This window comes from Lutzomyia longipalpis, chromosome 4, assembly GCF_024334085.1.
Source record: "Lutzomyia longipalpis isolate SR_M1_2022 chromosome 4, ASM2433408v1".
Taxonomy (NCBI): Eukaryota; Metazoa; Arthropoda; class Insecta; order Diptera; family Psychodidae; genus Lutzomyia; species Lutzomyia longipalpis.
The window spans coordinates 8,293,152-8,316,384 of NC_074710.1; the positions used below are offsets into that span (position 1 = coordinate 8,293,152).

General features: G+C 33.7%; 1 protein-coding gene across 1 annotated transcript in view; it reads left to right on the plus strand.

Annotated features, from left to right (window-relative positions):
- Nucleotides 1–748: 748 nt before the first annotated feature.
- LOC129796070 (serine/threonine-protein phosphatase rdgC) overlaps nt 749–23,233 on the plus strand; it is a 45,013-nt gene continuing 22,528 nt past the window's right edge. The window contains exons 1-5 of the mRNA XM_055837774.1: nt 749–1,190; nt 6,507–6,808; nt 15,712–15,839; nt 20,648–20,741; nt 20,821–21,143. Of these exons, the coding sequence (XP_055693749.1) occupies nt 6,604–6,808; nt 15,712–15,839; nt 20,648–20,741; nt 20,821–21,143 (750 nt within the window). The 5' untranslated portion in view covers nt 749–1,190; nt 6,507–6,603. The remainder of the gene's footprint in view (nt 1,191–6,506; nt 6,809–15,711; nt 15,840–20,647; nt 20,742–20,820; nt 21,144–23,233) is intronic.

Consider the following 23,233-nt stretch of genomic DNA (forward strand, 5'->3'; position numbering starts at 1 on the left):
ACATATAAAATTTTTTAATAACTTTCTCTGCGGAATATTCCACATCATAAAGTTATTTTCATACAGGAAATTGGACTAACACGTAAAATCTTAATGTTTTCCTTATGTTAATTTCCCACCGTCACAAAAACCCTTCAAGACCAACCCCTCTGCCATCACTGTGTGGCAAATAAAATACCCATCTGGGGATTTCCATCGTATTACGTGTAGTGAGGTGCAGAAAATGGGCAAGAAGAATGATAAATTCACCTCACGCTTCATCTTTTACTAACTTCCCGCATAACTTTCACGAATCAAATAAATCCATCATTGAGTCAAGATTGGGTTGTTCGGCCAAAGTGGAACCAATAAAATTCGTGTTATTCTGAAACATTTTCTCTCTCTCCAGAAGACAATGAAAAAGTCCCATCAAAAGCTCAATGTATACCACTTTCAATTGGCGGTTGATGTTTAAATTTATTTTTGCAAACTGCCAGATTTTTACGGGGATTTGGGGAATTTTGTATATGCTATTTGTGGTCTTTTAATGTCTTAATAAATTAATAAATGTTGTATATGCGGAAATTTTAGTGGCTTTTCGGCGCTTAAAGCACACGTTATTGTTCCCTCGCAAATTACACCGTGTGGATGATTTTTTTTGGAGGGAGAATTTTCCATTTCTGCGCAGCTTTTTCCCCTTCGGCGGGTGACGTCATGTGCCGGAGCGAGGAAAAGTCGTGCTTAAAACGTGGAAATCATCACGAGTGGTAGTCAGTTTTGAAAGTGGCGTCGTTGGGAACGGTCTCGTCGCGACGTCTCATCGTGCTATTTGTGAGGTGGTGTGATACAGGGAAAGCTCTGTCCATAGGTGTAGGGCATTTCTCGCAGCAGAGTGTTAAAGTACATTGTGGGCAGGTGGTTGATGAAGAGTAAAATGGTGTAATTGGCTCATACCAAAGAGACTGTTTATTCTTGTGTTGTTACCTCTCCCCCAATTTCCGTGCCATTTTCCCGCCATCCGGTGTGGACTCAAACATAAATAATTAATTGATGAAAATTTGTATTGAAAACCAACATAGTGCAGTGTTTTACGTGCTGAAAAAAAAGATAGACTAATGTGTGACCCAATGCAGTGAATTGACTCGCGTGCAAAAAGTTGTGTGCGACAGTGTGCAAAAAATAGAGAGAGAATCTCCAAGCTATATAACTTGGTAATTCATTGTATTTTAGCACACCACCAAGATTTATCGATTTCCCGGCACTTTGGGGGGTAAACTTTTCATTTCACTGGATTTTCGATGATGAACCCACCAGTGCGGAGTTACTTGGCTAGAAAATTGAATACTTAATACTTTGTCTGTCGTCTTTGCTTCGATGCACTTTTGCAAGGAGAAGAGAACACTTATGAACAGGATAATCTTAAAGCATTTTCTTCCATTTTACCAACAAAATGCTCAATGAGCTGAAGATGTTGGATTTAAAAGGATATAAAGCGATTTATGTTGAGCATTCAGGCTGGATTATTATATATTTATACAGGGTAGTTAAGCCATTGTGAAATGCAATTAAAAGACAAAATAATTTGATAGATAAATCCACAAAATTATTTGCGGATATTGGAAAATAATTTCCCCTCTGTGAGAGAAAATTCATTGCGATATTATCGAGGAAATTAAAATATTTACAAATAAATTTACATTTCAATTAACTTTGGGGGGAAATTTCAAATATAATTGTTGATTAAACTATAAATTCATTAGATCGTGAATTATTAAAAAATAATTGTGATCCAGGGGTAAATTATGATACAAATCTTTTCTTTTATTTCCTTACAATTCGTCAGTTATAAGATTTTTGGTATTTTGGGAAAAATCTTATAAATTTTTTTATAATTTTTTTTCTTTCTTTAAACAGGTTTCTGAAAGAAAATTACTTTTCTAAGGCTCTTTAAATTTCTTTCTGACTGTTTTTCGGAACAACTCATTCTTTGTTTTTCTTTTATAGAACGACAATGGAAAGATTTAAAAACTCAATCTGTCAAAATCTTACAACAAACTTTTAAGTTGTTAGAAAAGAAAAGAAAAGATTTTTATCAAAATCTACCCTTTTTGCTCAATTTGGCATGGTAAGGCATCAAGCCTTAGAGAATCCTTTGAGAAAAATTGGAAAAAATTTCTAAGACTTTTTCAGTCATCTCTCGGCCACCATTGTGAATGTCTCACAGGACAATTTTCTTTTACTACAAACAAATAAAAAGAAAAAAAAAACACCCAAACCACAAAATCCCGGGAGGAGGTTCACCTCGCCAGAAAAATCATCACCCAGTGTGTGAAAAAAATAGTATAATAAATTGCCGTGAAAGTGGGGAAAATACTTTTAGCTGTGTTTCTTTCAGACACAGCTTTTGTGTACCGAGCAAAATCGAAAGTCGTCAGATCGGGCTCAAACTTGGGATGAGCACGAATTAGGGTCCCCACATTCCAAAAAACGTATGCGCCAAAAAATTTTTTTTTCCGGCCGGCCGTCCGTCCGTGGTTCAACTTGAAATTGCAAGAGAACGGTAATAGATAGAGACTTGCGGTAAACGGCAAAGTTTAAAAGTCGACTGGAAGACGTCCGATTATGACGTCAAATTTTACCCCCCACCCCCCGTCCGCCATTTTGAATAACCTCAAAATTTTGTTTTCGCTATATCTCAGCCCCTGTAATAGCTAAAAATCTGAAATTTTTATATGTTGTAGGGGCCATCAAGAGCTTTCCAACGATACCTTATTTTCGAAAATCGGTCAAGCCGTTTAGTCAATATGGCCGCCACAATTTTTCATCGAAAATCGACCATAACTCGAAAACGGCTTGACCGATTTTGATCAACCCGGGGTCAAATGAAAGATCTCAACAAATCCTACAACTCTCTAGAACATCAGAAGTTTCAAAAGTGACCGCTAGAGGGCCAAAAATCAAAAACAAAATTTTCGATTACTTTTCGATGAATATCTCGAAAACGCCATTATCGATTTGCTTCATTTTTTGATATGTTATAGCTGACCATATTATCTAGCTCCATGCCAAAAATGAAGAAAATCTATGTCGCCGTTCTCGAGATATAGCCTTCCAAAGTTGGCATGTCATATCTCGGGTTCTACAAGTCCGATTTTGATCAACTCAAGCGCAAATGAAAGGTTTCGTGAAACCCTACAAATGTCTAGAACATTGCAACTTCGAGAAATGACCACGAGAGGCACTAAAGTCAAAATCAAAATTTTCGAAAATTTCGAACTCGAATATTTCGAAAATGCCATTATCGATTTACTTCATATTTTAATATGTTATAGCTGAGGTTAAGACCTTTCCAACGATAGCTCAAACTCGAAAATCTATGGAGCCGTTCCCGAGATATGGCGTTTTAAATATTTCTTGGGGGATGACTTTTCAACTTTTCCCGACTTTGCGCGTATTTAAATTAATTTGCGTTATAATTTGCTCTCACAAAATTGGTACACTGAAAGAAACACAGCTCTCGTAAGCTTGGTCAGCTTACCAGTATTTCTCCTTGTGTTCTATATTTACTCACTAACGTACGAAAAAAAATCACACGCGAGGCATTTGAGCAATTTTTTTTCGATTAAGAAAATCTCTGTCACTGCTGAGGAAAATTTGCCTGATGGGAATTATTTTCTTTTCAAAGCTAATTTTGGGAGACTTTTCTTCCCGCACATGTTATCACGTTATTAGGAAAGATCAGAGAACTTTAAGAGTTGCGGTGATGATGTGTCTTGTATTTTTTAGCGCCCATTGAACGTTTGAGTGGAAAAAAATATTTGTCTTTTAAAGAAAATTTGAAGAGATATGTTGAGTGAAGATTTTTCACAAAAAAAAATAAATTGAATAATTTTTTTTCAAAATTTCACTTCATTGCCGAGAGATCTTCATTTTATTCTTCTTCTTAGGAGGTAGTTTGTAAACTCTCTCTTTTGCAAATAATTCAATTTTACATCTTCCATGTAAAACATGAGGAAATCCTCTTTGACGGAGTGGGGGGAGGGGAGATAGTTTATTTGGAAAGTGTGTCAGAAACTTTATGCTAGAGCGACATATACGCGAAAATTTAATTGGTAATTTTATTCAATTGCTAACGAAAGTCACAAAGTGAATATACAAACTTCCCCCTCGCAAATTGCTTTATATTTGTTTTTGTGCGAATTTTAAGCGAATGCGGCAAAACTTGGAATAGCGGCGCAACACACAAAGTTACGTTGTTGTTACATTTTATTCGCGTTCCTTAATGAAGTAACTCTTGAGTGACTTTATTTACTTAATTATTGTATATTTGGGAGTACATAAAATATTATATTATGTGAGGAACTTTCAGGGTTTTCGCTGCATGCAATTGATATCTCTTACCTATTGTACATATGAAGGTATTGAAAATTGCAATTTATGTTTATGATGCATAGTAGATTAAAACCATATTCAAGGATTGAATGTGGTTCACTGATTACACCAAAATATCTACTTTGCTCTTTCCTTCTGCAACAGACTCCGATGAGATTAATATGACATTTTGTATAACGTGGAATGGGGGTGGTAAGGGAGGAAATAGGGGTGCTTTTGTGGTGAAAGTATACATTGTGGTATTATAAATGTCTCAACAAGGCAAACTTTGTGCCATCGATCAGTTCAAACAAGCGGAACTCTTTTGCCAAAATCCGGGAAAGTGCTTTGATTCGTAATATCCCCATCAAGTGGATTTTTGCTTGGCTTCATGGCGGAAATATCTCTCCACAAAATGAATCATATGTAACTGGAAATATTCCCATTAAAATTGGCAATGTAAAACCCGCATTAAACAGCATGAAGTAAAAATCATTTTTCCTGTTTTTCCACACTCTAGCAAAACCCACACATGAAAAAAGTCTCTAGCTTAGAGTCGAAGATGCGTTAAATTGGGATGCGACAGTGAAACAAAAATTATTTGGCGCACATCCAAAATTCGGAGCCACAAAGTGGTTGTTGGAGGCACATTTTATTTGTTTTTTGCCATGCTCAAAAATACAACACGAAAAGAATCTGACGCCGAATGGAGGCGAAATTTACTCACACCTTCCTCAACTGTCTTATGTTGGTATGGTTCCTCTCTCCAGAGTGCCTTATTCATCATTTTTCCACTCTACCAACTTCTATCTGTTCCACCATATTTTTTCATCGTGTTTTTTTACACTATTTTTCCCATGAGGAATTTTCATGATTTAGGATTTGTTTTTACCATCATATAAATATTTTCCTTTCTTCTTAAACATTTTTCTCATTTTCCCCAGCCGTTAAAGGTCGTAAAAGTGTTAATTATGATAAGTAAAAGATTATTGTGGCAATGTAATAGGAAAATATTTAGTGAATAATTCCTTTTCGCATTCATGATGTTATGTTGATACAAACTAGAAAAATTCCCTAATTTTTATTAATTTAATTACATTACAGTCATGTATTAGTTAGCGTCACATCGAATGTACTTTTCATGATCATTATTTTAAAAGGGCAAGAAAAGTAGGGGAACGTGGCCCAATTCCGACCTCCAAAAGCTCGCGCGGAATAAGAAAAAATGGTATAAAATAAAAGGCAATATTCTTAAATTTGGTACCATTTTAAAGCCCATTTAATTCTCTTTTTCCTCCCATAACTTACTACACTTAAAGTTTTCTCTGTTTTAAGTAATAGCGGATTAAAAAAAAAGGTCGAAGTAGGTTGGAATTGGGTCACGTTACCCCCCCCCCTCATGTGACACTAACTAATACCTAACTGAATTTTCTATTTTGGAAATACATTAAATTTCCGTTGAAGGCAAAGAAAACTTTAAGACTTAGAAAATTCATAAAATAAATATGGTGATACAAAGACCGCATGTTTCAATGTTTCATGCGGACACGAAATCCCAAAAAAAAAAATAGATCTTTAATTCAATTTTTCTGTATCAACTTAGAACTTCTTTGTATTCAACTTTCTCTTCTCTGACACATAAATAAACTTTGAATTCTTCATTTATTTTTAACAATGTGATTAGATTTTTTCTTAGATACATATTTCTTTAGATATATTATGTTTCACATGCTTTACCATGAAACATAATACTGATTTATTTATCCTCTATCGTATTCTGAGTATATAATTTGTAGGTACCTCAGAGAATCTTTTTCAATGGAAAAATATTCTTTAGTGTAGAGATAATTAAAGAATCAGTCTAAAAGTTTAAGGAAATGCTACGTTTCAATCAATGTTTCACGTTTCATTCGATGTTTTGACATTCAATTTAAAAAATTACAAAAGAAATTACGTTTTTTACCCCCTCAAGTTATTTTAATTAAAATTCATCAATTTCGTCCAGCCCTGGCATGCAAACATTCTCAATATGTCTGGGAAAATAGCAAATTTATCACGTTCATTGCCTTCAGTTTGCAAATAATTTTTTTTTCGCGTGTACTTCCCACAAATATGTATACGCCTACAATATCTCTTCTTTGATTTATTCCCTACAGTGCTGCTTCCTGTAGCTGGAAGGGAATTTTCTTCTTCCATCGCTCCTCCATGGTGCATGTATGAAGTTGTAGAGAGCGGAGCTGTGACAGGAACAAGATGCTACGCAATTGTGGTTGCTTCCGGCGGACACGCCGCAGTTTGAGCTTTGAGGATTCCTCGTCGTGTCGTTCGTCGGAGATTGAACGGGGTGGGCAGCTGACACCCACAAATGGGAGCCTCCTCAAACTCTTCACAGCCCGAGGATGGTGCGGACAGTGGCGGAAGCCCAGTCGTGGCATGAGCATGACAAAAATTGAAAGAAGTGAGTATCTCTTCTTTTTCCACATCTCACAATTTCCGCTCAAGTTAAAATTTTCCGTTAACGAGGACATTTTTCACAGCGCGAGGATTGAATAGCAAAAAGATTTCTGTGGCAGTATTTCCGTTTATTCACATAAAAACATCCCTCCCACATTGTATTTTTATGTTAACCCATCTCCTGATTTTTCTTATTTACTCCGTGATTAAGTGTTTTGAATGTCATGGTCCTGTAGTAGGTATTCAACCCGTTCCCGACGGTTATAATTCTCACTCTGAGCACGTCTCGCCGGTGTGCTGGAGCTTTTTCTTTTGAATTTTGCACGATCCACCATTATTTATTTATGATAATCGTTGGGATAACTTTGTCGCACGACGTTAAGCAGACAGGCCACATGCCCGGTAGAAGGGAGGGAAAATGGGGGTGAAAAAAGAAAACCCCCGGGGAGGTGAATCGCCACCCGTCATGTCATAGAAAAGCAAGACCGAGAGATGGGCAGCTGTCGCCAATTATGGTGCTGTCTCAATAAATCAAAACATCATTAAATATTTACTATATGTGTGTTGTTCACCTCCCGTGGGGCGATCGATTAGGTGTCTACTGAGCTCCTCTAATTAACTGAATTAACTCCATGCCATTGAGCTTTTAGTCTTTGGCATTAACAATCAAAGAAAAATCCGTTTTGACTGTAAGAATATTTCTGATAATGCGAAGAGATTTTTGAGTAATTTTTTTTATAGAATTGTTTGGACAATCCTTTAAGAAAAAAATCCATAAGATGAGGAAAATTATGAAAGATTTGACTTGAGGTATTTTTATCAACTATTTTATACAAATCTTGTAAAAAAAATTACGAAACTAATTTAATGCCACTTTAAGCCGAAAGATTAATTTGGATAATTATTATTTTCATACTTTAAAAATAAATTTCAATAAAGAATTATCGAAAGATGATTATAAAAATAAGGATCAAATCTTTTGATCAGAAAATTCTGCTTTTGATCAGAAGAGCATTCCATTTTGGTCAGAAGAATGATTCATTTTGATGAGGAGAATGTTCCAATTCGAAGAGGAATGTTCCATTTTGTCAGAAAAACCTGCCATTTCGATCAGGAAAATAGACATTTGATCAGAATAATAAGCTGTAAATTGGGATAATTAACGATTGAACAGTGGAATTATTTCATGATCAAATGTCTATTTTCCTTATCAAAATGGCAGGTTTTTATGGCAAAATGAAGAATAATGCTTTTTGGTCATGGAAAACAGCCATCAATAGCAGATTCTCCTGACCAAAAGCAGAATTTTCTGACCAAAAGCAGAATTTTCTGATCAAAAGACGATACCCTAAAAATAAATGAAAATTGGAAAGTCTTTTTGGTATTCAATTTTTATTAATACAAAAAAAGTTTTTCATAAATATTTAAGCCGTTTTAAAAATTTATTCAGTGTGGATATTTTTTAGCAATATTTCAATCAATTTATGTGTTTTCTGGGAAGTCATTTGAAGTTGAAATTAATGGCCAATAATTAACATCATAAAGCATATTAAATGTTTTTGTAATATCGAAAAAAATCAATATTTATTAGTTAATATATCTTCCGGCACTTTAATGCAATTATTACTGAGCTCTTTCCTGCCTTTCGTTATTGGATACTTGCTGAAAAATGTACACTGAAGAATGCGGAAAATTTAGCATAAAATGCAGCTTATGTTGAGAGTTGATTTGACTACAATGTAATGTATATATTTCCAAGTAAGTCTTCTGAGAAGTAGAGAAATAATTTAAATTTTCTTTGCGAAGTTTTCTGCATTTTTTACACTAAAATGTAACTTGATATGTAGAGGAAAATGGCCCAAATCCGACCTGTGCCCAATTAGGTTCATTCTTTTTTCTAGTAACCCCATTTTGACATCATTGTTTTCATTTCCTGACTGAGAAATATACCCTTAAACCTTTTACTTATTTATCCTGTAACCCAAAAAGTCCATTTTAATAAATACTTGTGTGCTGTGCAAGTTATCAATTTATGTATTAAATTCTTTATAAGGGAAAATTCCAAATAGAGGAAAATAAATGGAAAGGTGAAGGATAGATGAACTTTCTAAGTGAATTACACGTGAAGGGTTTTTCTTTGGGGGGTTTTTCCTGCAGGACAAAAGTATTTGGAATTCAATATTTTACACATTCAATATTTTCCTACTCGTTCCGCTTTTACCCTCAGGTGGTCAGCTCAATTTTCTTAATAAAAAAAACCATCAAGAAAATCTTTCTGGAAAAATGTTAAAAAGCAACAAACTTTTCCTCTTTTGTAGCCTTTTAGCACAATGTCTCCGTGAGACGTCATTTTATACAATAGAGAGAAAATGCCCGGAAGTATAGAGATGTCTTTAAAGGTAGTTTCGTGCCTCGATTGAGAATTTTCCTCGCAGGGAAGGTAAGGAAGTTTGTGTGTGAGAAAATTCAAAACGATCCAAACGCGATGCTCAAAAATTTCCAAAGGAACTCCCATCGATTCTATTATGAATTCAATCGTTCTCGCCACACGTTCGCTTTTCCAATTTCCATCCGCCTTTCCCACCCACTTCCTTCCGCGCGTGGCAGATGGGAAATTTTTGAATGAAAACACACAAAGTAGAGGTGAAATGATGGGTATTGCGGGGGGTATGGGGAAAGCACCCGAGTGTCACTATCGGGTGTGAAGGCACGCGATTAGGCAATCAAAGTGATGAAAAGTGCCTCAAGGGTGCTGAATTTGAAAGAATTTCCTCTTTTTTTTCCACTAAAAAGGATATTCTTCATATAATTTTTTGCTTTAAAAAATTTGTGAAATTTTTTGATTGATTTTTAATTAAAAGAATTTCTCTTCTGGCTTAGTCTTTTCTAATTTCTATTATTTAGCCTGTTCTAGACGTTGATTCTGGACATAGAAACGGACAGATAAACAGGCAAACAGTGGAAATTATTTTTTTTATTTTCAACAAAAAAAAATCATAAATAATCACGAAATGTAAGAATTTTCCTTTGAGATGATTTCCTAGAAATAAAAATTTGAACTCATGCTTGAATTTTCTTTTTCTTTCAACGCCGTGTCTTTTTAAAGCTTCACAAATTGTGTGTATAGCTACTATTCCACCCCTCTTCAGTCCATCTCCCACCTGAACAGGTGTATTATATTTTGGGGGTATTTGCTTTACCAGTCATGCCATTAATATCGATTATATCGATTGCTCCTCATTCTGTTGTTGAAACTTTCGAGGGGATGAACGATTAGACAATTTTACTGACAGCTTATTTGGCGCCTATCCTCCACCCACCCACCTTTCAAGAGGCTGTAGATCATTTTCCACCTGGGTAGGTTGTCCAGCTGGAAAATCGAGCATCATCCCACCCGTTGTGGATCTATTTTTGATTACTCTGCTCTGACAGGTTGAGCACCATTCAGATGCACTTAGTCAGGGAGGGATGTTTTTCCGGATTACAGGGACATTGTTTTCCGCCGACGAGCCAATCATTCAGGTGTCACAAAATGCTTTCTACGTGGGAACAAAAACACAATATGAGTGACATAATTTACTATGAGGACATGCGTCCATTCTCTATGAAGCTTTTTGGCATGCTCGTTATAAACATTTCAATTTTTTTTTTTAGTTTTGCTAGCATCATGTAGTAAATATGTTGACAATGCATAAAGAATGAATTTAAAAAAAAAAATTATTATTTAGAAATATATTCAAGAGACTTAATTTTTTCAAATTACTGAAAATGTTCGAAATACCCTTAAAAAATTTTTTGATTATAGCGAATATTTAAAGAATTTTCAAAATATTCATTCTTAGTTCTTTACAGTCTGATGCTTCTTATCTTACGTTTAACTTTTTTTTTAAATTTTTTCTTTGCTTTTCCGGTCGTCGCCAGGGGTGGAAAATTTCGTCCACAAAGAAAGACGTACTTCCCAAAGCTTTCAACCCTTATCCGGGCCTTCCTCAGTGGCTGGAAGTGGAGGAATTTCTTTATTTAACAAAAATGCACTCAAAACAATTTTTTAACGTTTGACGCTTCTTTTCTTATGTTTGACACTTGTTTTAAGGCTTGACCCCAGTCCAGATATTACCTTGTCCTATACAAAAGGCTGTGGTTTGACGCTTTCTGCTCTTGTGATTGACGTTTGACATTTCATTTTCTTACGCCTGACGCTTATTTAAACATTTGACGTTTACTTGTATTACGTTTGACATTTTTTTTAATCGTTGAAATAGAGGAGTTTTCAAAAGATTAAATTATTAATTCTGGATTTATTCATTCTGATCTCTAAATAAAAACTCGAACTGCATGAATTTTTATTAGCCAAACGCATTTACCTCACTCACTGTACGTGCCTGCATCAAGAGATCTTAGAAGGAATTTTATTGAGCGACTAAACTCAATTAAGATTCTGTCAAACTGGTGGAACTTCACTGCAATGTTGCATTGAACAAAGTACATATAATCGCCCATTAATTTCACTTTAGCTAATGAAGAGCTCAAATGGATAATTAAATCGATCTTAGCTGAGGCCACAACTGGGGTGTGCCTCCCCCATTAACCTCAGAACAAATTAACTCATTCCATTTAGCTATGAAGAGAATGGTTTGAAAGTGGCTGCAACCGACACTTGTTGAAGTAGATAATCGTCCATTCTCATTGATTACACCCCTAATTTGCCCCACAATCCCTACAATCATTCCAACTAACAATACCTACATACCTACATAATCTCCCCTTATTATAACTCTTACCCAATCAATACTATGCTGGATACATTATTTGATTTAAAAAAAATGTAGCTAAAGGTTGCAAACATTGCAACTTTTCACGCAAAAAAAAATTAAAGTTGTTCATAATGATGGAATAAATAAATAAAAATAATAATAAAATTTTGATTAATTATTTCCATGAATCTGGCAAATTTTCAATGCATTTCAATGATTTTTTTTGTAATTGAAACCCTATTAATTATCTACAATTATCATCATTTCAATAGACACAGCGTAACTATTCACACAATCTCTCTGAAATTATTGACACCAAGTGCTAATTAAAATGTTAATTTTGTATGAGCGCTACCATTAAAATCACAACTAGAGCATGTTATTTGTCAAATTTCCAGGGAAAATTGCCCTCAGGCTTGTGTAAAATCCAAAATGCTTTCATTAAAATAAATTGCACAAATTGAGCATTGATGTGGAATACATGAATGGCAAAGGTTGAAAATTGAAACGTAGAAATGAATGAATTATCTTGTAGTAAGGTTTTAGGGAGGGAGGATTCTGTCAAAATGTAATGTAAATGTAAGGAAGGAAATATTGAAAAGTCTTCATAAGTCCTTTTGTAAGATACAAGAAACTTTATAAGTCACGTAAAAAGTTAACTAAATAACTCCTTTGAGTCCCTGGAAGATTTTGCTGGTTTCCATCACTAATAAATTAATTTTTCTTAATCATCATAAAATTAAAAAAAAAACTAATTTATATAACAGAAATTATATTATATTTTTATATAGAAATTATAATAGAAATTATATAATTATATGTAGAAGTTGAAGATCTGAAATTCTGACCCTAAAAGTCTTAAAAGAAATTGCGAAAAAAATATTTTATTAACATGTCAAGATCTAGTATAATACTCAAAAATTTGTTTATTACATTACGTGCAATCCATGCGGTATTAAAAGATAATCCAGCCGGTAGTATTTTAACAGTCCTCTTTAGTAATTTATTGAACATTTTCCTTACAAAAAAAATTTTTTTTTTGGTTTTTCTCACAGCGATTTTGACAGAAAAAGTAAATTTTGTACATTCAATTTTTCACAATAAGCGGAACTTTTTCTGGTTTCTCATGTTCCGCAAAAACATTAATGTTTTTTTAGATTAAAATTTAAATTAAATTTACAAAGCTTCTTCAGCTAATGAATAATTTTCCTCATTGTTGGTTAATCAGGGGAAAATTATCCATCTGCCCCACCCCTCCCTCCCTGAGCAATCCCTAAAAAGTAAAAGTTTCATAATGAAAATTCCATGAAATTTTTCCTGAAACAGTCAAGTTTTTTTCGCCGTCACATTTTCCCCAAAGCTTATTAATGCTAATTTATTTTTTATTCACCCCTTGTGAGCATTTACACGCAATTACATACTTTTTACATCCTCTATATATAAAGTAAATTAAAAGGAGATTAATGCTGGGTGGGAGGGTTGCTGAGAAAAATATTGTGAGGGAAAACCCTTTCTTTACACAGAGGAATTATTTTATTTTATTTTTCAGTGTGAGATGTGTAATGAATTTTGTTTATAAATAAAAGTATTTGAGAGATGGATGAGCTTTATTCAGTGACCTTTCAACTTTCATTGAGAGATGATACATAGTAGTTTTATATTTCTTCGGTTGATGGTCAGTCGAGGGGCTAGGAGGTAAAAGAGAGACATGGATAGAATGCGAATTAGTGGGAGAGAAATATGAGAAAAATGGTGGAAAATTGAATAATGTCAGGGGGTGAAGGATGTTCATTGAAAGGATTCGAATGGCAGTGGTCAGAGAAGGGTGGTGGGTGGTATTTCATTAGTATTGGTGGATAATGGATCTTGGAAAAAATTATCTGTTCATAGCACAATGATAATGAAAATAATTCCATTAGTGCTCAATTAGTTGACATGGGTCAGGACATTTGCTAAATGTCATATTCTGCTACCAAAAATTAATCAAAAAATTTCTTCTAATTAATTTAAAAAAGAAAAGATTATTTAAATTTCATGAAATCGTTTTGGGAATTAGGTTATTCAAATTTTTAAAGTAAGAACAAAAATGTCAGACATTAAAGCAACCGTCAAACGTCAGAAAAAAACGTCAGACGTTAAAGCTAACGTCAAACGTAAGAAAAGAAGCGTTAGGTTTTAAAATGACCATTCAATGTTAGAACTATTTACATTTCCAGTTGCTCCATGACCTCCAGGGTCACCCATCTTTAAAAAATGAAATAAATAGAGCAAATAAAAAGCTCCTCAAAAAAACATACACGCATAACATTCCTTGTACAACCGTAAAAATCACATATATATGTAGTTGTTATGAGAAATGTTTTATGTTCTGTACGATGTTGGAAAAAAAGGTTAATCTTCTCGACAATACAGCATTTTATAACTTTATTTTCCACTTATCTGTCGTACAAGCCACTATCCTTCGTGTGATGTGGTGTACCGCTTAATAATACAGCAATTTATATGCTACTGAAGGCACCTAAGAAGATTTCTCATATGTATCATCCCTCCTCCGTTCATCATCCTCTTATGAAATCCATAAAAAAAGCAATAGAGCCAACAATATATTTTTCCCCTAACACAAGTTTCCCAAAGAATTTTCCGCACAAACTAATGGATGATATTTTGGGGATTGGTGGGGACACAAATCAAATTATTCAATTGACCCGTACTCAACCTCTGCTTTCGTCCACTCGTCAAAGTCAGGGTATTGGGTAACTGGAGGGGAGTTAGTGGGAATCCCATGAGATCAATGCCAGTGGCACGATGATATCCTCCATCGAGAGCACATTTATCTCCTACTTTTGCCTATACTTTACTGCGAAATATCAGTCGAATTTCCTGAATTACTTTGACCTTTGGGGCACACGCAAGTAAATTTAATGCCAAAAGCGAGAAGAAGTTCTTAATTTCCTTCTTTTATTGACGTTTATAGCTTTACGATTGGTTGATTTCTTTCGACTGGAAGGAAGAAAATAATTGTAATGAAATTAAATGATCAATAACACCTTTTCAAAATTCTTTAAAAATAACATTTTGATATTTTTAGGTCCAATTGAAATTTTTGGAAAATTAACTTTTCTCCCTGTCAGCGTCGATAAACCGGAACTCAGTCCAGTATTAAAGGTACAATTCAAAAGCAGAATTGTGCCTTTAATTCTGGACTGAGTTTCGATTTTCTGACGCTGACCGGGGGAAAAGCTAATTTTCCAAAAATTTCAATTCACATTTACGTCGGCTTTAAAAATAAGTTTTTAGGTCCAATTTGATTAAATCCAATTGAGTCCTAATTAAAAAAAAATAGAAAATTAACAAGGCTTTATCTACTTATATTTTGATTAAATTAATAATATTATCTCTTCTAAAAACAATTAATTCAATGAAAAATTGAATAATAATTTCGGGAAAATTGCTCCAAGACATCAATGATGGCATGTTGTTTAACAATAAAATGCGACAATGGGATCAGTATGTCTCCCCCACCTGATAATTCTCTGAATTTCTCCATTACAAATTGTCATAGTCACGTAAAAACTAGGCGCCTCCATTGCTCGGTAATTCCTTTTGGGATTCCATATAACCAATTATTAGTATGAATAAAAAATATAGTTGATATGGATTATATCGTGCTGGACAAGCATTTTATTTTGTCCTTTTACAATTGAGTTTATAATTTTATGTTATCCATAAAGAACGCTGGAAAATTGAAAAAAAATTCCCTTTAATGAAATAATACAAGAATTGAGAAAGAGAGATAATTATGTAACCAATGTAGCCACATAAACCACAGATGTTTTTGTAATTGAATGAGAGAGTATGTTTTCAAAGAGAGTGGAAAATGCAAATTAGTCCCTCAAACAGTCATCGTGTCATCGCACAGTGAATTGAATTTAGTGTCCAAATTAGTCTGCTGATTGGGCAGATCGATGTGGAAATTGGTAATAAATCCCCCTGGAAGATAAATAAATTATTTACATCCTGACATACCTCAGAGCTCTCTAGCCACATGATATTGGATTTTAAATGATTTTTCCAGAAGTCGGTCGTCTGTGTAAATCAAATGTTGTGGCAAAAGTTGTGGTCGCGGCATTTAATTGAAACTTTTTCCTTGCAGCTATGAAGGCTGCAATTCTCATCCAGCGATGGTATCGACGGTATTTGGCACGAATGGAGGTTCGAAGGAGATTTTCCTGGACTATCTTCCAAAATCTAGAATATGCCGGAGAGCAGGATCAGCTTCGGGTGAGTTTTCTTTTACAAAATCAATTTTTCTTTAAATGCTTTTTTTTTAAAAAGTCTTCAACGTCGCGGAGTCATCAACCTCTGAAGTTTTTTTTCCAATTAAAATTGAATTCTTTACAACACGAACACAACAGAATTATTCTATTTTGAAACACTGCATTGACCCAAAAATAGAAAATTCTCTTCACCTTACACATTTTCAATTTTCCAATTTTATTTTTATATGAGTTGTGTACCTTTAGGAAAACCTCCCCTATAAACAGTGATTTATTCATAGAAGGGGCTTGTTTTTGTGCTGAATTTTCAAAAATTATTCCACGAGAAAACCACGTATAATTGCATTAAATCATCTGTTTAATTTTCCAATGAGGAATCAAGTAAATAATGCGAACAGCAAGAAATAGTATGCTGACTCATTTTCAGTATCAGCTTTTCACTCATAATTAAATTATAATTGTCTCCATATTGTGGAGTCTTTATTTCTTATCAAATTTCAATCAATTTTCTTGCAAATTGCAAGAGCATGCTGAAAAGAATATTCTCTATTTATAAGAATTTAAAGGAATAGGTGTAGTCTCTGATCAAAATTCTAAGAAATAATTTAAATTCTTATGAATTACTTTGAGAATAGTTTTATTATTTTAAACTTTTTTTCTAAGAATCTTTTACAGATCCCAATTAAAATTAACTCTTTCAGGACAATTTGGTTATACGCTGACCCAAAGGCTCGATTATGAAAATGTTTCATTTTGTATAGTTATTTTTTTTAATATTGAGTCCAAATTAGTAGAAGACTATGTCTCTACAATCCCTGTTTATGACCACAAAAGGACATCCTCAAGGACTCACAGGATCAGGAAGAACGAAAAACCGTAAATATTTGAGTTTGGATTTTTTGCTAAAAAAAATCTTATTTGAGCTTAAAGGAACCTATAAAAATTATTTTTAGTTCAATCAGCTCGCTAGATTGATCGCGGACCTGAAAGGGTTAAATTGATGCATTAAATTTCACTAAAAATAGCTTCATTTTATTTCCCCGAATTTGTCTCAATATTGGGTAGTATTCAGCGACAAAAAAACTCTTGGATTCTTAGAAATTTCATTAAATATTTTAAAGATTTCAAGTGAATTTCAAGGGTGTCTTGGTCGTTGAATAGGACCATTATCTTAAAAAATATTGATCAAATATTGGGCCTAATTCAGCGACCAAGAAGCCCTTGAAATCTTTAAATTTTGTACTGAAATTTCAAGATTTCAAGCGAATTTCAAGGGTTTCTTGGTCGCTGAATAAGGCCCATTGATTGAATTTGCAAAAAAGGATTGATTCTTTTTTTACACACACAGGTTTTTCTCATTTGGATTCCTTTTCTTGCTGATTAAGACAATATGTTTTATTCCCTCAGAGAGGACCTTACAAATCCCCCAGGGGACTTTGCAAAATGTTGTAATCTACCCAATATTTTATTTTTACGACACAATAGCCATCTCTGAATTTATTTTTTCTCCCTTGAAAATGACGATGTTATTTTTATTACGTGCGACGGTGCGAGAATTTGAATTTTCACCGCAATTCTAAGCGGGGGATGAGTGTCAGAATGACCGATAGGAAAAATGTGTGTGTATAAACAGAGAAAATAGGCTTTCCATGACACGATTTTATTCCGTCCCAACTCATCCGCCACGGAATTCAACAAAGTGCTAATCGATGGTGTATGTTTTGCCCATTGAGCCCCAAACATGACTCAGCGAACTTCTTTTTCTTTTATTCCTTTGGTTTGCGTCCGAGAAATCTAATTCACTTCCGCCGGATGGAATTCCTCGGAAAAACCACCCCAGTCAATGAAATCCCATTTCGGGGGAAGCAAAAAAAAGCAAAGTGATACAAAGAAGTAGAAAAAAAATCCCCATAGGGGTTGAAGAGCTCACACCCCCTAATGCTTTTTTTTCCCTTTAATTCAAGTTTCATGATTTCGGTATTTTGTAATCGTCTCAAAATGCTGGGGATTCCGTATTTTGAGAGTTGAAAGTGCTCCACATCAAATACCCCCATGCTCTACCCAATCCTCTTATATCAAACACCCACCCGCTTGTCTCCTTTGCTGTCTTTGCTGTCCTCTCTATGTATACTTTCATGGTGTATAAAAAATACATACACAACTCGAGGATATAAAGGAGAGGACGAATGCGAAAATTCCATGTAATCCCACTCCTAGGCAGAGAGACAGAGTAAATTTCAACTGAATGCGGCACAATGTGGATACAAATTGGCGGGAAAATTCCACATACAAATCTATGCTTTTTACTCATAGGCACAATGACTAAATTTTATTCCATTTGCCAAACATAGCCGTAGACATGGACGTCAGACGCCGGGAAAATTTAATTGAATTTGAAATTTTAATTAAAACAATCGGCGGTATTAAGGGGGTAAAATTGAAAAGGCAAAATTGGCTAAAGAATTTTTTTGTAGGCATAATAGGTCAAAGGGTAGGGGAGGACGGGTTAATTTGGCCACTTTGGGGGTTTTTGGGATATATCAAGCAAGTGTGGTAGTACGAAGAAAAACAAATAGCCCTATTTTATAGAAAATTTTCCGGCCTACAACTTTCCCATATAACACTTTTTTCTATCTCCATGAGAAATGGGTGAATTTTCCATTTTCCTGGACCCTTAGCTTAGTGTCCAAATTACCCCGAGCACGGGTAATTTGGACACTTTCGCGCACAAATTGTTAAATATGAAAATTTTTGGACAACAACAAAATTTTATTTTTTCGATTATTTTATTGGTAGATAGGATATTTATCTAAGATTCGTTTCCAGTAATTTTCCAGATAAAAATATTTAACAGAGACTCAAACTTTATCATTTTCTGAACCATAAACGAGCATGAACTCAAAAAGGGCCATTTTTCAAATTATCCTAAATTTCTTTTTCTAGCTTAAATCTTTTGTCATACTTTGCTTACAATCATTAAGAAAACATTAAAAGGCACAACCATAATTAATATCTTAAATGTGGTCGGAAAATTCTACCGGAAAAACTCAAGTGGCCAAATTACCCCACTCCAATTTTCCGGATAAAAGCATTTCCACAGGAAAATCTGTTTGTGATATCGGAAAATGGATGTCACTATCGTGTTTATGATGGATCAAGGACCCTTAAAGGCTTAAAAGTTAATTTTAAAGTGTTAAAAATTTTTCGAAAATGACGAATTTCCAAAATGCCAAAAGCACTTGAAAAAGTGAAAAAATGATTTTTCTTAAACAAAAGAAAATCCAATGATCGGATTTTCCCCAAACTTGGTACGATTGAATATTTCTATGGGGAGTATAAACTGTAGAGAAATGGATTTTCTAGCATTTACCATACTTGAGATATTGTCATAAATGACTTTGCCAAAGTGGCCAAATTACCCCGTCTTCCCCTATATCTATGAAAAATATATAATCAATTGTAGGACCGTAGCAAGGGTAGGTGATTAAATGTCTAAGCCCCCCTTGTGAATTAAGCAGTTAAGTTTTACTTTTAGAGGATCAGAATAGCTATTTTCTTGGTATAAATTACAATTAAAAAAAATTAAAAATTGAATTTTGAAATTTTGTAAAGAAAAACAATAGGCGTCAAACATTTTAAGATAACGTCAAATGTTTGAAATGAACCGTCAGACGTTTGAACGTTTGTATCATTAAACTTTTGAAACAAACGTTTAAAAAAGAAACGTCAAACATTAAATAAGATGTGAAACGTTTGAAAAAAAGCATTAAACGTTAAAACAAACGTCGAATGATAATAAAAAAGCGTTCAAACGTTAAAAGATAAATTTCAAACAGTAGTGAAGAAATTTTGTGTAATTTTAAATCAATTTTCAAAGTTTTACTTTTTAAATAGAAAATCAAAAATTAAAAGGAAATTTCTGCGGAAAACCCTAATAATTGTGTGAAACATTGGTAGAGAAGGACAATCCCCAAGAAACGACAAGCAAGACCACTGAAGAAGACCCTCTATTAGGGTCGAAAGCTCTGGCTTTAATTGCTGCTTTTCTTTGGATGAGCGGGAATTTCTTCTAACGAACACCGCCAGCCTTGAAAAACAAATCCTTAACGTTAAAAAAAAAATTAAAAATTTATAAATAAAATAAAATATTCAAGTAGAATATTTGGCAAATAATAAAGGTATCATATCTCTTGGAATATATTTTCAACCCCTTTGAATTAGAAAAAAAAATTAATTGTCAGTTTTTAATTAAATTCAAGTTTAATATTTCATTGAAACAGAAAAAAAAGAAGATACGATTTTCCTGATTTATCTATTGGATTTTTTTAGTATTCACATTTATGAGTAAAATTGTTGTGAAGAACAATTATAAAAAAGTTTAAAGATCACAAAGAGATTTATTAGTACAAAGAGCTTTAATAATAGGAAAAAATAATTTAATTAAAACACCCTTTAAAAGAGAAAGCTCTAATGTACTCAACGCTGAATTACTGCCCACTTAATATTTAATTGATTTACAATTTTAAGTCTGTAATTACTCGATATTTACAAATATTTACTCAACCATCCGTGTAATTTGTTTCCAACTGTATTAATTAAATTTTGTAGTAAATATTTTATTGTATTAAATAGCTGAAATAGCACTCCGAATAATTATAAATTGAATTTGAAATTCAATTAATGCTAGAAATTCTTTCTCATACACACAAAAAAATTAATTCAAATTAATGAATTTTTCTTTTGTTTCACCACAGCAATTCCTTTAAGAATTATTTCGTCTTACTCAAACACCTCTGTAATATGTCTTTGCAGTTGTACAACTTCTTCAATGCTCTCTTAACGCACATTCCGGACACAATGTCAAAACAGACGGATTCATGCGACACATCAAGGTCTTCATCGACCGGTGAGTATTGTCTTTTAATCCGAGAACTTTTCATTTGTAGAATTTTCTTTAAATTCTCGTTCTTCTTGGTCTTTTGCAGAGGGAATGGATTTGAAGTTTTCCGATGAATCTGATGAACTTGCCGATGAGGGTATTAGTGGTCCGGAGAAACTCTCCTATCGTGGACCCCATATCACCTTCCCACTCACAAAGAAGGATCTCGATGCTCTAATAGATTTATTCCGTAAGAAGAAATACAATCGCCTCCATCCAAAGTATGTGGCGGGAATTCTGCGAGAGGCAAAGACACGCCTAAAGCGACTACCAAATCTCAATCAGGCTTCCACGGCCATCTCCAAGCAGGTCACCATTTGTGGGGATCTGCATGGGAAACTTGATGATCTCCTTGTAATTTTCCACAAGGTAAGATTCAACTTTTCCTTCTTCTTTTCTTCTTCCTATAAAATATTTCAATTGTTCCCTGGAGCTTACAACCAAATAAGACCAAAAATAGAAATAAAAGTGAATGGATTCGTGTGGAAAATTCATCGGAGTAGCGGTCAAGAGGAAGATGATTAAAATGCAACTATGTTTGCATTGCAGCAACGTTTCGAAAAAATATATTTTTCTTCAAAAATGGAATGGATTCCTTTTAATTTATCAATGAAAACGGGCATTACGTGCTCGTAAAATAATTAATAAGAAACCGACATTACACAACCTCGCAACTAATTATTCAAAATTAAAAACAACTGAGAAGGATACCATTTACGAATGAAAGGAAAAATCAATGTCCTTTTCATGCGAGAAAACAATGAACTTTAACATTATTGCCGCACATATTTCCCCTCTTGTACATTTTTCACATCACTCAGCCTTGCGATGTCGGTGTAAAATTCCTCATTTGATAAATTATGACGCATATAAAAGTTATATGCATCCTCATTCCAACTTTCCAAATACTGCTGCTGATGGAGATCATAAAGAATAACCCCCCAAGAACCGCAGAATGGCGCGAAAATGTGTAAAGAAAACTTTTTCCATCCCACACTAATGACACTATAGATATTCCGGCATTGAGCTTTGCGGACTTTTCCTTTATTCCTCTGGGAAAATTATATAGGAGATTCGTGAGCTTTAAGAGGAAACGCATTTGAAGAAAAAAATTAAATATATTTCTAATTGAATTCCGCGTATATAAGAGGGATGTTTGAAATGCAAACATCTACAAATCGAATTCAATAATTCAATTGAATTCTGTGGGAAATGACTTTTTTCCTCAACAATTTGAGAGTTTCTTGTAATTTGAAGCGTCAGGGATGAAGGAGTTTCTCGTACCCCAATGGACTATTATGCAATGTAATTTCTCACGTCACTTGACACCTTATGCAGGAAGGAATGTTTGGAGCTTCATCTCAATTTACTCATCTTCCCACCACACAGATCACAGAAATGAAATTTACAAAAGGTTTCCCATAGTTACAGTTCAATAGAAATGTAAAGTGGTAGTGATTTGTTGGCAGCAAAAAGTTATTCTCTGGTCCATCAAACTTTAAACTCCTTAAGTTTGATTAAATTGTTATAAAATATTTCTAAATGTTAGAGCATTACGAAAAGTTAAAAAATAGTTATTAAATTTTCAAAACTATCAAAATTCACTTCAGTTATTTTACAACGTAAATTGTCTGTTAAAAGTTAAATAGGGGAATCTGGGGTAAAATGGTGATTTTTTGAGAGATAATTTTTCCTGAGTTCCGTTGGAAATATATGAGATTTCCCATAACACATATATTTTAGGGAATTTTCCGGGCTACAACTTTGTCTTAGACAATTTCTTTCTATCTCAACGGGAAAATGCAATTAAGGGTCATTTTCCAAACCCTTGCACTTTAAACTTTTGCCCCAACCCTGGGGTAAAATGGTGAACTGCGTTTTTTTGTTCCCTAATCTTAATTTAATGAAATTATTTTAGCAAGGCACTATAATATCTATTGAGAATGAGAGATTTGTGTATCAATTAAAACTTTTTATTAATAAGAAAAGTACAAAAATAAAAAAAAGTTAAATTTAAGAATCTTTTTTTTAGTTTATAAAAATTGGTAATAGTGAGTGATTAAACTTCCTAAATTGTATGTAATAGTTAAACTGATTAAGAAAAAATATTGTTTTCAAAATTTAAAAAGTTGAAAAAAAATTCCAAATTCATCTTTTTGTCCCAAGCGGTACTTTTAAAAACAAATTAGTGACGTCATTGTTTGCATTTTCCCTTTGCTTATTTTTCCCATCTGATTCCAGTGGAATATGGGACGTCTCTGGGGATTTTCTTTCTTTAATTTTTTTTTTAAATTTTTTAAATGCAAATAGAAACGACTAAACTCTTTTAACCCCTTAGGGACCACAATGGACCATTTTCGTTCATTTCTCGTTTTTGAAAATGCAGAATTATGGCTAATTAATTTTAATTTATTGAATCCAAACCAATGCAGGTCCCTGAAAATTATGAGAACACAGAA